This window comes from Triturus cristatus, chromosome 2_1, assembly GCF_964204655.1.
Source record: "Triturus cristatus chromosome 2_1, aTriCri1.1, whole genome shotgun sequence".
In the NCBI taxonomy this organism is placed as follows: Eukaryota; Metazoa; Chordata; class Amphibia; order Caudata; family Salamandridae; genus Triturus; species Triturus cristatus.
Window position 1 is genome coordinate 366,604,695 of NC_140581.1, and position 16,346 is coordinate 366,621,040.

Here is a 16,346-nt window from a genome sequence, read left to right on the forward strand (position 1 = left end):
ATGGACGATGTCACCCTCTTCTGCGCGGATGCGGAATCAGTCCAATCTCTGCTGGAGGCGTGCACAGACTTCGGCAAGGCATCAGGGGCGAGAATCAACGTGGACAAGTCTCAGGTCAAACTCTTCGGGCGATGGGACCTCTGCAACGAGCCTCTCCCCTTCCCCATCGAGGCAGGACTGATGAAGATCCTCGGCGTCTGGTTTGGAGGGCCAGGGGCAGCAGCGAAGAGCTGGAACGAACGTTTGGCCAAGGTGAAGCAAAAACTGGGCCTCTGGAGCCTGAGAAACCTGAGCATTGAAGGGAAGGCTCTGGTGCTCAGGAACGATGCACTGCCCGTGCTGCAGTATGTGACACAGGCCTGGCCACTCCTGGCCAACGTAGCACGGGCCATCAACAGCATGGTGTTCCACTTTGTCTGGCACTCCAAGATGGACAGGGTGAAACGGTCAGTCATGCACAAGGAGCACCGCAAAGGGGGGAAGGCAGTCCCCGACATCTCAACGATCCTCAGGGCCTTCTTTGTGTGTGGCTGCGTCCGGATAACCCTGTTAAATATGAACAAGGACCACTCTGCCTACAAGGTGTTCCGCTTTTTCCTCCTCCCGGTGTGGAGACGGCTGGGATGGGATAAGTGGGAGAATGCTGTGACTTTCAACTGGGACCTCCCATGGTACTACAAGGAGGTAGAAAAGTTTGTGGGGGAATTTGGGCTGAACTGTGTCACTCCTTGCCTTTGGAAGCCCAAGACAATCCGCAAACTGATCAGGACCAGGGACACCACCGAACCAGTGAGCGACCTGCCACCAGCAACGGCAACGCACGTGTGGGAGAATGTATCCTCCCCAGTTCTGACCAACAGACACAAGGACATAGCATGGATGACTGTGAAGGGTGGCCTGCCAGTGAGGTCCTTCATGCACAGCAGAGGCCTGTGCCCGCACAGGAACTGCCCAAGGGGATGCCCCGCAGAGGAATCTGCACACCATCTCTTCTGGGCCTGCCCCTTTGCCCAGAGACTAAGGGCCGCCCTCCGACAAGAACTGGTAGCCCTCATCCCCTATGAGAACATTACGGACCAGTCCATGCTGTACGGGCTGTTTCCAGGGACACACACAGAGGAAGCTATCCAGGAGTGCTGGAGACTCCTCTGCTGTATTAAAGACATTCTCCTGTTCGCCAGAACCCGCCTGGTGACCAATGGAGAGGTGGTAAACAGAGAAGGGTGCCGCAGGATGGTGCTCAGCCTGCTTAGAGACTATGCAGCCATGGACAAGAGGGAAAGTGAGGAAGAAGAAGAGCTGTGAGAAAACCCTCCTTCCCCACTGTACTCTTTAAAGTGGCGTCTCCATTAAAACCGTAAAACGCTATCTGCAAATACATCTGATGGAATGTAAAATGTCTCAATGCATTGATTGACTGAAAAGTTAAAGTGGATTGCCTTCCCTAAGGGGTGAGGTACCACTTCCTTAAAAACTATGTATCGCAACTTTTAAGCACTTAATAAAAGTTTTTGCCCCAAAACTAAAAAAAAAAAAAAAAAAAAAAAAGGTGGTTCTCCCAGGGTGAGGCTCATCCATTGATCTCCTGAAGGGAAACTTGTTGGTCAGTGTTTAGGGTGTCATTTATGACTAATTGAGCCAGGTTAGGAGAGGCAGGGTTACGGTAGGTGAGTACCAGGTTAGTACTTTTGGGAAGCAGTCCTAGCCATTTTTAGGTCGAGCCTACAGCGCATGCGCTGTCTGCAAGACCTTTTGTAATCACTTACACCACGTTTATGCCCGCCTGCTGCTTGCCATAGGTTCCCTCCAATGCCCCTCTTAATTGCTGCATCTTGACTCGTTCTGGAAGCCAATAGCTCACTTTCGTTCAAGACAGAGGAGGACCAGCCAATTATAGTCTCCTTACAGTTTCATTCTTTTATCTGTCGATTTTGAGAACTCTTTTCTTTATTCACTGCAGGCACAGTGCAGCCTTGTCCCAGTGCTGCCTTATTTTTGCGCTTTCGCTTTCAGCATAGCCTCTTTCTATTGCTGCTTAGTGCTTACTTTAAACAACTGGTGTAATTCCCGAAGCAACTGCTTAAGAGGCCAGAGAGTGAACTAGAAAGGCACACGCGCTAGTCGTGCACGGTGACATTAATGGAATGCCTGATTATTCTGTAATTCACGCCCTAAAACTGGAGCGGCATGCTAGCTTTTAGCTCAATTCCCAGCAAACTTGCTTGGGAATTTAAGATTAGAATTAAACAAAGGGCAGCACTTGCCTACCAGATTGTGGGGCAGATTTATGTTGCCTGGCGCATCCCTGCAAATCAGCAAGGATGCGCCAGGAATGATGCGTCACGCAAGTTTACCCTTGCGCCACACATGATGCGCCGCATTTATAATGCGGCGCATCATGGCGCAGGAATAAACAGATGCGTGACGCATCCAATGGCGTAAGGTTGGCGCAGTGCTTCAGTTGCGTCGCAAGCGCGACGCAACTCCAGCACTGTTCCAACCAACCCTATCCCTAACATGGTGCGTCAAGCCTTACGCCTGCTTCAAGCAGGCGCAGGGTTTTGGCGCATCAGCGTTGGGAAAGTGACTCAGTCAAATCTTATAGATTTGACTGAGTCACTTTTCAGGGGCGTTCCTGCGACGGAACGCCCCCCCCTATGTCGACACGCTCACGTGAAACCTGACGCAGGTTTTACGTGGCGCAGGGCTTTACATCGTGACGCATCTCCATAGATGCGTCACGATGTAAATATGGTGCAACGTGGCGCAGGGTTTACACCGCCGCTGCGTCACAAAAGTGACGCAACGGCGGCGTAAAAGTGGCGCATCTCCGATATAGATCTGCCCCAAAGAGTTTATAGAAAGAATCAACAAGGTGGGATTATTCATGCTGCATGGATAATAAATAGCATTTTGTTTCTGCTTCTACTTTTTTTGCAAACAACCAGTATCATAAACAGTGTGCGCCGCATGCTAATTTCACAGTTGAATTTCCAGGCAATGTGCTGTCCACAAGAGCTTCTATTGGCATCTATGCAAAAAACAAGTGAATCTCATTTTTGTATGATGCCAAACAGGATGACATTTTACTCTGCACCGTTTTACTGGTGGCCTATTGGCTGCAGCTGATAAATGTTACCTTTTTATGCTGCAGCTGCACTGAGTATGAAGCTCATGGGAAATATTTGTAATTATTTATGCAGTTTTCTATGGCGCAAACTTAACCCGAAGGCTTTAGCGCGCTTTACATGAGCACCTGTTGCATTACAGATGGACACATTCATTTTTGGGCATGGGAAGATTAAGTGATTTGACCAGAAACACTGGATGTTTGAGCGTCCTTGCCGAGACTCGAACCTAGTTCCTCAGTTTCAAAGTCGGCCGCCCTAGCCGTTAAGCCACACCCTCTCCTCAAACCATATTTACTGGTGACAGTTACCTCTTTACAGACCAGTGGGTAGCTTCTTTTATTCGTGCTGTCCCTGTATGTGTGTAGACGGTGAACGTTTAGGGCTTATTTCAAGATTTTACCCAACATATTCTTTTACATTACCCCTATGGTACAGTGCTGGGATTATTAGGGAATTTGTTACTGTTTTAAAACACCTGCATTGTTTTCTTCGCATAACTATACTACAAATTGACAATTTAAAGGGGCCTCCAATGGAAAGAAAAGAAATATTTTAACAAGTCGAGCATTGCTTACAATGTCCTGCAATTGAAATTCTAGAATGTTCCTTTGCCTTTGTTGATGATTTCAGCATAGGTTTTGAAAAGTATTGTGGCATGGTTCACAGGATGGCTCTTTAGTAATTCAATTAAAAAAATACACGCATTCCCGCATTATGCATTGGATAAACAATGCCATCATTATTCTTTTTAAATGAAAGGTGTTTGAATTTACATCCCCCTTCTCTAAAATATGGTGCTAGCACTGGCTTCTACAATAGAATTACTAGAGGGAATGGTATTTCTGGATGGTGCAGTGGGATATAAAAACATCTTTGCTTCGTGGGATCAGCCCTCAAAATCAGTGGGAATTTACCTACAACTTATTTAAATTCCCGTTTTTATTGCAATTTGTTTTAAATGTTTCAAAGACAAATAATTGAAGGTTAATGCGGTCATCTAAGCCTACAGACTTTGGAGAAATACATGAAGCCTTTGCCCTGGAAGGAAAGTTGTTTGGTCTTTCATTACTTTGAAACGTTTTGGCTGATTCTTGGAGGCATCTACAAGTTATTTAATGGAGAAGGCAATTGTCTTGATTTTTTTGTGCAAAAGCATGTCAGCGAGAGGCCATCTTTCAGGTTTGCACACCCCTCCTCTCCACCCCCAGGAGCCCTCCTGCCTCAGCTCCCTTGTTTGAAAGGAGTATAAAGAGGAGTTATCAGCCGCCTGTGAACTCCTGACTTTCCAGCCCCTCCTCATCATCTGTACGAGCCCTCCCCGCAGGAGCAGTGCACACACAGAGCAAAAGACCCTTAATAAAATGCTCTGAGGAACATGTTTGCTTAGGTCGAGCCTTGGCATTGAGCATGCGCTGTCTGGAAGACCTGTGGTAATCACTGTACGGAGTGTAACAATGCTGTAATCCCACCTGCCACTTGCTATTGGCTCACTCTTGCGTTACTCTTTTTTCCTGGCTCCTGATTGGCTGGTGTTCCCGATACATAATTTCCGTTTTATGTCGAGGAGCACCGTCCAACTACAGCTTACTTGTGCAGTAGGTGGTTATGTGTTCCGTAGTGGACTACTTATTTTATATATTGCTAGTTAATCATTAAGGCGTCCGCTTAAGCTTTAGATCTGTTCAAGGCTGCAGATCTCTAAATGCAAAGCAAACCATTAGTCAAGAATAAGCTGCTCACGTATGGGTCAGCAAAACCTGACGTACTCAAAAAATAGGGTTGTTTCTGCTTAATGGAAGACCTGTTTACAGATAGGTCACCGTTCGCCGCGTGGTGCGGTAGCAATGTCATTGCTAAAAATCAGGCGCTGGTCTCGTTAACACATATAGCGCCTCTAGCACACAATTTTACGTGCAGCACGTTCGGCCTTTTGCCAGCTTAGTAGTCTGCAGCCTCTTTGCGGACGGGGTAACTTTGCCTAACTCAGAAGATGACCCATACGCTCCGGATCAGTGTGGGCACAGTGAAGTACTGACATAATCGGAGAGGTGGTAGGTTGCCAATGGTCGAGCAGCAGTAGTGGCGAGCGTGATTCGATTCATTGTCCGTGTCACCCTGTTGAACGGCCCACTCCTGCTCTATGAGACTAACCCAGGACCCGTATGTAGGAAGGTGAATATCTGACTATGGTTACCCCCAACTTTTTGCCTAGTGTCTAGCTGGTTTTTCGACTTAGTTGGCCTGAGATCCTGCCATTCAGGGTCTCAGGCTGTCTGCTCTCTCTCTAAAATGGACTCCATGGGGCAGATCTATGTCGGAGATGCGCCACTTTTACGCCGCCGTTGCGTCACTTTTGTGACGCAGCGGCGGTGTAAACCCTGCGCCACGTTGCGCCATATTTACATCGTGACGCATCTATGGAGATGCGTCACGATGTAAAGCCCTGCGCCACGTAAAACCTGCGTCAGGTTTCACGTGGGCGTGTCGACATAGGGGGGGGCGTTCCGTCGCAGGAACGCCCCTGAAAAGTGACTCAGTCAAATCTATAAGATTTGACTGAGTCACTTTCCCAACGCTGATGCGCCAAAACCCTGCGCCTGCTTGAAGCAGGCGTAAGGCTTGACGCACCATGTTAGGGATAGGGTTGGTTGGAACAGTGCTGGAGTTGCGTCGCGCTTGCGACGCAACTGAAGCACTGCGCCAACCTTACGCCATTGGATGCGTCACGCATCTGTTTATCCCTGCGCCATGATGCGCCGCATTATAAATGCGGCGCATCATGTGTGGCGCAAGGGTAAACTTGCGTGACGCATCATTCCTGGCGCATCCTTGCTGATTTGCAGGGATGCGCCAGGCAACATAAATCTGCCCCCATGTACCCAAGGTACATACCCGATTGGTAAGGATCACCTTATTGGACCCTGTACAGTGTACCCTAGGTACCCAGGGCATAGGTGTACCCTAGGCCTACCAGGGGCTGCTGGTGCAGATCAGAGCTTCTGAATCCCCTCTACTTCCACGGACGGAATGATTCCACAGTCACACACACATACATACATCACACGCCTGGAAATTCAACTGTGAAATTAGCATGCGGCGCACACTGTTTATGATACTGGTTGTTTGCAAAAAAAGTAGAAGCAGAAACAAAATGCTATTTATTATCCATGCAGCATGAATAATCCCACCTTGTTGATTCTTTCTATAAACTCTTTGGGGCAGATCTATATCGGAGATGCGCCACTTTTACGCCGCCGTTGCGTCACTTTTGTGACGCAGCGGCGGTGTAAACCCTGCGCCACGTTGCACCATATTTACATCGTGACGCATCTATGGAGATGCGTCACGATGTAAAGCCCTGCGCCACGTAAAACCTGCGTCAGGTTTCACGTGAGCGTGTCGACATAGGGGGGGGCGTTCCGTCGCAGGAACGCCCCTGAAAAGTGACTCAGTCAAATCTATAAGATTTGACTGAGTCACTTTCCCAACGCTGATGCGCCAAAACCCTGCGCCTGCTTGAAGCAGGCGTAAGGCTTGACGCACCATGTTAGGGATAGGGTTGGTTGGAACAGTGCTGGAGTTGCGTCGCGCTTGCGACGCAACTGAAGCACTGCGCCAACCTTACGCCATTGGATGCGTCACGCATCTGTTTATCCCTGCGCCATGATGCGCCGCATTATAAATGCGGCGCATCATGTGTGGCGCAAGGGTAAACTTGCGTGACACATCATTCCTGGCGCATCCTTGCTGATTTGCAGGGATGCGCCAGGCAACATAAATCTGCCCCCATGTACCCAAGGTACATACCCGATTGGTAAGGATCACCTTATTGGACCCTGTACAGTGTACCCTAGGTACCCAGGGCATAGGTGTACCCTAGGCCTACCAGGGGCTGCTGGTGCAGATCAGAGCTTCTGAATCCCCTCTACTTCCACGGACGGAATGATTCCACAGTCACACACACATACATACATCACACGCTGGTGGGGCGCATTACACCAACATTCATCCTAAATCATCCTATCCGTGCCTGGTAAAGGAGAAAACACTTTCAAAATACACCTATCCGATCTGCCTATACTTTGAGGTCAATGCGACCAGCTAGTTGTCTGTAAATCTAGCAAAATACATTTCAAAGAATACACAATAAATTCAATAAACATGACAAGAAAGAACCACCCGAGACAGAAATTCAAACAGATTGTTCATTTATCTAAAATTGTAAGAAAAGCCAATTAAATGCAAATTCATTTCTTCTCATATTTACCTATTCTGTCTAAATGTCAGATCCTAAGTCAGAACCGGTCCTCTGTAGAAGAATTAGAGTTTTCTGCCGTCATGTAGAGTCATCGTCCTCTCCGTCAGCATAGGGACCTCGCATCATCAGCTCGGGAAGAAGTGGCGCTAGACCTCTCTAGCCTACTATTATTTATACTAAAATTTATATTCTAAAAGTTACATTTCTTTATTCATAACGGATGATTTGGCGGAAATAATGTCATCTTGGTACTTTTCGATATTGTGCGAGATTTTCTCACGCATAGATTGTACCAAATAATGAATAGCAGAATTGAACGTCCATGACTAATTCGATACTTTTACGGATGTCTCTACTAGGTGAATTTGTTTCAATAGTGGGTTCATAACAAGTTCGTGTAGTCAATATTTCAACTTTTGTAACTTTTCCATCTTCCAGGGTCTTTTGGCAGATGTCCCGGACTTGTCATCATGCTTATGGCTTTTCAGTTCATCGGAGGTGCAAGGTCACAGGCAGAGCGAAGCCTTTCTGTAAATTTCCAGCAACTCCAATGCAGGCTGCGGGTGGTGGCCATTTTATGACAGGCCACAATGGACAACTTAAGCAAAACACAAAACATAATTACTGCACAGAAATGATTATACAGTGTTATTCCCCTGCTAATACCCTTATGTGTGTGTATTTATCTAGCCATTTGCGACATCAAAAGCCATTAATGCATATTAATTATAAGCGCAAAACATAATAACATTACATAAGCAACATCTATTTCTGTCAGTTTGCTCACCAACTTAGTTCACTTATTATTGTAGCCATGCAATAGCATTCCCACGTGTAATTCTCTGGTTAATAGGGTTGATTAGTCAACTTTTGACAAACTTTTAATACTTAATAATTAGTCAGTAGTACTTTTAGTTATAACATACGAAAATGAAACAGGTATTCGGTTTTAAAGTAAAAACCCTGCTCCATCAATCCCCCCTTTGGTGATATATAATCACCAAAAAAATCAAAACCCGAAAAAATCAATTTAGTTTCCCCTTTTTGGAAGAATTCAAAATATCTTCTTGTTCATGTTTTAAACCCTTGTTTCCATCTCATCTTCCTTTTTAGTTTCTATATACATGCTTTCTCTTAGCTCTTCCAGTTCTATTTCTTGTGGATCTCTTTCTGGTTTCTTTTGTCTCCTTTTAACATTTTCTCTTGTGTTTTTCTTTTTATTTCTTCTACATCTACAGCCCATACATCCTAATCTAAGGATCAATAATGTAACTATTACACAGGTTAGTGGAAATAATATCTTACCAAATATGGTACTACCTATCTTAGCTATAAAGTTCTTGATAGCAATCATCTTATTAGCCATTTTAGTCCAGATACTTTCAGCTTCCAGTGGTACTAATTCTTCATGCAAATCAGTAATATTTTTGATATAGACTTTTAGATCTTTACTTTCCTCAGGAATGTAAGTGCAACAATGTTGAACTTTCAGCATTCCACAGACTCCACCCTCTTTTGCCAAAAGAATATCAAGGGCAAGTCGATTTTGCATTGCCATAGCACGCAAAGCAACCATTTCGGTATTAACCAAAAGAAAGCCTCCAGCGGTGCTTGTTGACAAGCGATCCACCACTGTTGACAGCTTCTGAATGCCAAATGCATTCAAAGAAATTCCCACTGCTGGAATTAAAGCTCCAAAAATATCTCCTACAATTTCTGTCCATGTTTCTCTTCTATAACGTGTTAATGTGTTAGAATGTTCAACATCATCTACTCTATCCATGTGGAAAATCTTTGGAAAGACCAGGCCAACATAACATGTACCAAACCAATGATCAGGCAAACGGTAATAAGCCTTGTTCCCACAAATATAATACACTCCCGGAAAAACTGGATCTTCTCCTCCTCTAAATCCCCATCCGGTTGCAATAAAGTATGTATCATGGCACTCACTAGTCCCTATGAAATAATAATCATATTGTGATCTCTTTCTAGTAATGCACAATTTTCCTTTCTGTGGGGCATCTATAGCCATAGTTGGACTGGCTCCATTTTTCAACTCCTTTTCTTTCTCAATATCCCACATTGTGTCACTCATTTTATGCCCTTCTGCTTTCTTGTGCATGTTCAATCTTCTTCTCTCAACCATGTCTAGAAAATTCTTCTCTTCTCCTTTCAAACTGCAAGTTAAATTATTTCTAAAAACATAGTCTAAGGTTAATTCTTTGGTTTCTAAAAAAATCTCACCTAAAGTGTTAGCATCCTTTGCAGGATTCAGTGCTTTATTCATAGGCAACTGCCCAAGAATATTATCTATATTAGACATATTGTAATCTAATTTCCCTAACTGATAAAATATACTAATCAACACACTACAGGAAATTCCATACGTAGCCGGAAGATGATGATCAGTCACTCCTTCCGAAACAGAGGCAGGTAATTGCATGCAGACGTAGCAATCCCTTACTTCCATTGTCTTTACGTACTCATACAACAATTTAGAAAAAACATTGCTAGAAAAATCATTAATTGACCTATCCTCATGTATATGTATATTACTAGTTCTAGTCGGTACTATTTTCTGTGGACTTTTCCCTATATTAGTCTTGTTCTCAGTATGACCTTCTAAAGTGTCTATAGTGACTCTAAATGAAATCAGTAGAGCAAGCACGCTCCAAAGCAGCATTAATAAACCTGTACAGCAGCAGCACATCTTGCACCATCTTTTCAGAAAGGTACATCTACTTTTATTCTCAGTGTTAGCCATTTCGTTAATTTGACCGTGTCTTTTGACTTAGCCTCTTCTACTCCTCTACTGAACTTTTAAGGGCAGCAAGTACCCAACAGATTATTACAATCTACTAATTTTTTTTAGTATTTCTTCTTCTTCTCTTCTCCAAGTGAATTTTCCTTGGATTTACTCAATTTGGATTTTCATCACTTTTCACTGTCTCTTCATCATCATCAAACTGTATCAGGTCCTGAACATCCGTTTCTTCTCCAATGTCGGACAAGATAACTCTCAGGATTCCCACAGCTTCTTCTTCAGCAACCTCCTTCAGTAAAGCCTCCTCTGTATTTCCTTAACTGTCTGCCTCTTCTCCTTGTTCAGGCTGTGCCACATACGTCCATTCCGGTGACTTGTACCTCTGGTTTGGTTTTCTTATTCTTTTTGCTCTCTCAGGTATCTTTGTTTCTTCTTCTTTTGTTAAGTTTTGACTTGACACTTCGTTCACTTGCTCAGCTCTCGAAGAGTTAACTCGTGTCAGTCTGTACCTCAGTCTCTTTATCTTATTCGGCCAAAGATCTCCTTTAGCATTTCTCTTTTGTTTTCCTTCCTTATTGTTTCTTTCTCCAAGCCAAGTTCTCTTTCTCAGAACTCGTCCTCCATGTATCTCATTGTCACTTTCATCAGATTCTGTTTCAATTGCTTCTGGTTCATTAACAGCTTTCTTCTCTCCAACAACTTCCTTTTCTCCAACAGTTTCTTTTTCCACCAATTGAGATTTCCCTACTTCTGTCCCTCCTCGGGTCTCCGACACGCAATCTTCTTGCTGTCTACTTGTCCCTTCACCTAGCTTGTTGTTGATGTTCCCTACACCTCCTCGGGGTTTTTCCGCAATCTGTCCCTCACTGTCTTTTTCTGTCCCTTTTCCTTCAATATTTATCTCAGGTGGAACTTGTCCAACTTCCTCATGTGATTCAGGTGTCTCTTCTGTTGGAATGTTCTTTTCTTTCCTTTCTTTCTTTTTGTGTTGGTCACTGTCAATTGGAACCTCAGGCAATTCCTCTGAGTCTGAACTTGCTTCTGCAGTTTGCACTGTTCTCTTCAGAACCTCTTCTGGTGGGATGAAAATTTCTCTCGACTCACTTTCCCCACTTTCAGGATTCTTTTTCCTTCTTACTGCCTCACTGTCTGCATCATCACTGGAATCTGATTCTTCAAAGTATTCTTTTCCAGTACCATCTCTCGGATTTGGAACTCTCAGTGTGTGACTTGCATGTATCCAATTTTTCACACCAGCACACTTCACAGCAGTCGTTGTGGTCAAAATGACTTGTCTTGGCCTTCCCCACCTTGGAACCAGGCAATTCCTTCTTCGGTGGACTATTATCCTTACCCAGTCCCCTGGGCTCAGATCATGGGCTGGTTTCTTTTCAAGTGTGGTGGCGTCTTCTCCAACCTGGTGAAACACAGAATGAACTGCGTCAGCCAGGCCTTTGCAGTAATCCAAAATCATGTCATCAGTTATAGTCATCGGCTTGTTCACTGGTACATATGCATGCCTCATAGCACGTCCCATGATAATTTCATGTGGACTCAAACCTGTTGTTCTGTCTGGAGTAGACCTAATGGTCATCAGGACTAGAGGCAAGACATCGGGCCATTTCATTCCTGTGGCTAAGCACATTTTGCCAATTCTGTTTTTGATGGTACCATTCATCTGCTCAACTACACCAGAAGCCTCTGGTCTGTAAGCACAATGCAGCTTCTGCTGTACACTTAATGCTTCACAAATTAGACTCATGATTTCATTATAAAAATGTCCTCCTCTGTCTGATTCAATGGTTACTGGGAACCCGTACCTTGGGATGAACTCTCTTAACAGTAATTTGGCCACTGTTATCCCATCATTTCTTCTGGTTGGATAGGCCTCCACCCACCTGGAGAACAAACAGACCACCACCAGGACATACCTCAATCTGTTGACTGGGGGCATTTCAATGAAGTCAATCTGCCTTCTTGTGAAGGGTCCTCCCTCCCTGCCTATTGTTCCTAGGCTCACCACTGTTTTCTTTCCAGGATTGAATTGCTGACATATCAGACATCTCTGGCAGAGACTTTCTGCTATCAGTCTGAACTTTGGACTGTACCAGGTTTGCTTGAAGGCTCTTATCATAGCATCCCTCCCCAGGTATCCTTGGCCATGATACATCCTTGCCATTGTTGACAACATGCTGTTTGGCATGACTGGTCTTCCATCCCTATAGACCCACACATGATCTTTTTCTCTAGGTGCACAACCTGCTTTCACCCAATCTTTCATTTCCTCGTCTCCTGCCTCATCCTGCAGCTGTTTCACCTCCTCCCATGTTCCCACCTCATTAGTGAACATTAAGGAACAAGAAGATATTTCTCGCTCTTTACTCCTGTTAATTGAATGATTGTTTCTTGCACAGTATTGTGCTATGTCGTTGGCGAACTTGTTACCCACTGTTACAAAATCATCACCATGACCATGAGCAGCACATTTTACAACTGCTAGTTCTTTAGGCAGCTGTATCGCCTCCAGCAGTTTTCCAACCACTTCAGCATTCTTTATGGGAGTTCCACTTGAGGTCAGGAAACCTCTTTGTAGCCATAGCTGGCCAAAATCATGGACAACTCCGAAGCCGTACTGGCTGTCAGTCATCACAGTCACTCTCACACTTCTCCCAATCTTGCATGTTTAGGTCGAGGACTACCGGTCTGCCGAAAGGCAGAACCGGAAGTCGGAGATTTAATGACTTGGAGAAGAGGGGCTTGAACCAGCCCCTCTTCTCCCCTGTTCTCCATTGGCTGGCCTCGTAAATGCTGGCCAGCCACTGGAGAAGAGGTCAGTCACTCCGATTAGGCCCCGTCCTTTTCGGATCGGGGGGCGTGTTTTTTGCGAGAAGTCTCAAGGAGGAGACAACAGCAAAACACGCCCCCGAATCCGAAAAGGACGCTGCGTTTCTCCGAGGCATTTCTGCTCTGCCTCGGAGAAAGGCAGCGGTGTGCTTGTCCTCTCCCCCTGCCCACACATTTCTTCTAGGGCTATGTAAGCAGCCTTTGTGTCGCTGCTGGCCAGCATTTCCCCGTTCTGCTCATTGTCTAGAAAAGGTGTTCACAATTGTACCTAGAAGTTGATAACCTGACATGAAATCTTATGGCTTTTGCGGGGCCCTGCTTTCTCCGAGTGCCGCTTTCCACTGCATCCTGAGAGAGAGAAAGAAGCCACCTCTTCAGGGGGCGAGTCCGCATCTCTGTCGCGGGAGGGGGGTGCCGTGGTGCATTGTACTCCCCCATTTTCACAGCTCCGAGCGGCGGCGTCTTTAAGAGGAACCCCTTCCTGCGCAACATCCTGTCCGTGACGAAAAAAGAAAGGGAAAAAAAGTGGCGAAAGATGTGTAACCAAACATGTAGAAACCGCATCCGTACACGGCTCTTAAACATTATAGCACAGTCTGAAACAACTCTGCCCAACTCATCGAGAGGGTACAGGCGTTCAGGGCTGCCCCAACATGTCGAGGAGGGTTAGTTCTGGGCGGTTTTCCATGGAGCTCCGTGTTGCAGTGCGTCATGTTTAGTTCGTGCGTATTGTGAGTGGGCTCCAGTCCTGTGCTCCTAGCAGTAATCCAGGCAGCTATTACCCCTCCGCCCTGCCCCCGCAGGTAAGTGTGTGTGCCTTTTATTTTTTACTAGTTCGTCTCCTTTTCTTCTCTCTGTTCGTGTCTTCTTGTTCCAGAAGTTTTTAGGTCTTTTTTAAAAAAACGAAATGCCGCCCTTCGAAACATTCACGTTTTCTTCCTGTGGGATTCCCACTGGGGCTTTATTTTATTTATTTTTACTTCCAGGGCTGTGGCCTTTGCTCAATGCATGTTCATGTTATCAGTGGTCAGAGTGGAACAAAATTATTCAAATTGTTGGTTTTATTTTAAGCTTTTGGCTTATACAGCCGTCAACTTCATTTTAACCTGTATGTGTCATATTTAAATGAAATAATTAAAAAAAATAAACTGGTGTAGAGTTTATGAGATGGACGTTAAATTGGGTGTACATTTATTGCACGTTTGTCTGTGCGGATTATGATCAACTGATGCCGGGAATGTTGTTTATTTTTACATGAAGTGCCACTTTATAGTTCAGTTAGTCCATCCCGCGTGGCCCGTGTGCGTCACTGTATCTGCGTGTTATTTTTACGGCTTTATTTCTCGTTGCAGAAATAGCCCATTGATAGGCGCCGGGAGTTTGACGTATGTACGTTCCAACGGTTCCCTTGGGGAATCTGAATGATTCTGCACACTTTGCTTTGCGCGAAGCGTGGAATCTGAGGAGTTAAATGAAGAAATCATAACTCGTTCCCTGTCGGGTATCATCACTAATCAGGGTTCCAGGTTGTTGTTTAACTTGGTTCCGGTAGGTTGGGGTTTGTGAATCTCGCACTATTTTGCAAGCACCACTCTCTCCTCAGGAGCAGCGCATACAAAGCTCCCAAAGACTACCATAGCTATAGCCAATTTAGGAACATATAGCTACGTCTTAAAGCGGCTTAAGGCACATACATTTCCCAGATCTACGCTACATAGATATTAAACAAGCATTTACAATGCAACGGTCTCGGCATTGTTAAAGTTAGAGCTATTGGCATTGCTCATGACAATGCAGTTTCTTTAAATGTTTTAAAAACAAAAAACATAAGCAAAAATAATGTCATGAGCAATGCCAATAGCTCTAACTTTACCAATGCCGAGACCATTGCATTGTAAATGCTTGTTTTGTCAGTGCTACCAATTCTGCCACTTGAGCGGATTTAACTCCTTTCAAGGGTGATGCTTCCACAACTTCTGAGACTTTGCACACAGCATATGCAGCACTCAACACTCCTTCATCTGTTCTCAGACAAGATCCATCCACAAACAACACATGATCACTTTCAGGCAGTGGCAGATCTCTTATGTCTGGCCTTGGCTTTGTACAGTAATCAAGTACATCCAGGCAATCATGATCAACATCATTTCTCACTCCCACACATTCAGCATCAGGCAACAGTGTCGCTGGATTCACATTCACACATCTCTCCAGGCTTACATTAGTTGCACCGAGAATGACTTTTTCATATTTAGTCAGCCGACTATGAGACATGAACTGTGTCCGGCTCCTTGTTAAAAGGATAGCCACATCATGAGGTACGAATACCCTTACAGGATATCCCATTATGATTCCTTCACTTTGTTCCAGATTTTTGCAGGTAGCAGCTACTGCTTTCAGGCAACCTGGCAAACCCACAGCTACTGGGTCAAGAGTTGCTGAAAAATAGGCAATTGGCCTCCTCCGTCCATGTTTCTGGATTAACACTGAAAGTGCACATCCATTTCTCTCACTACAGTACAGCTCAAATTCCTTTTCATAATCAGGCATTCCTAGGGCAGGAGCTTCACAAAGTCTGTCTTTTAACTCTCTGAATGCAGCCATTTCTTCTGGGTTTAGTTCTAATGGATCTTTCACCTCACTTTTGGTCAATTTAATCAATGGTTTGGCAATCAGGGAAAATTACTTATCCACTGATGACAGTAACCCACCATCCCCAGGAACATTCTCACCTCTCTTTGGGTCATTGGAGCTCTCATTCCTCTAATGATTTTGATCCTGTCAATGGTCACTTTTCTCAGACCTTTCTCAATATTATGTCCCAGATACTGGACTTCTTTCTTACAGAACTGTAATTTGGCTGGAGATACTTTTAATCCTCCATCTGTCAAGTGATTCAGTAATGCAATGGTGTCTACTTCACAAGCTTCACGTGTTTTTGATGCCACAAGTAGGTCATCAATATATTGGACCAGGACCGAATTTTCAGGCATTGTCAGACTTTCCAGAGATTTCTTTAGCAACTGATTGAATATTGAAGGACTCTCTGTGTACCCCTGTGGAATTCGGCACCATGCCAAAATCCGTTCTCCAAATCTAAAAGAAAATATTGGCTGGCTGTCATGATGCAATGGGATTGAAAAGAAAGCATGACACAAATCAATTACCGTATACCATTCTGCATCATGAGGAATCTGATACAAAATCACTGATGGATTTGGCACAATGGGACAACATGGCACAACAATCTTGTTAATTTTTCTCAAATCCTGTACTATTCTGAACTTTCCATTAGGTTTCTTCAGTCCCATTATTGGTGAATTACATGGGCTGCTCAATATTTCTC

At 44.7% G+C, this 16,346-nt stretch overlaps 1 protein-coding gene across 1 annotated transcript; it reads left to right on the plus strand.

Moving 5' to 3' along the window:
• LOC146865301 (uncharacterized) lies at nt 1–1,305 on the plus strand. The gene has a single exon (XM_085640724.1). It carries the CDS (start codon nt 1–3, stop codon nt 1,303–1,305), a length of 1,305 nt encoding a protein of 434 aa, XP_085496850.1.
• Nucleotides 1,306–16,346: the final 15,041 nt, after the last annotated feature.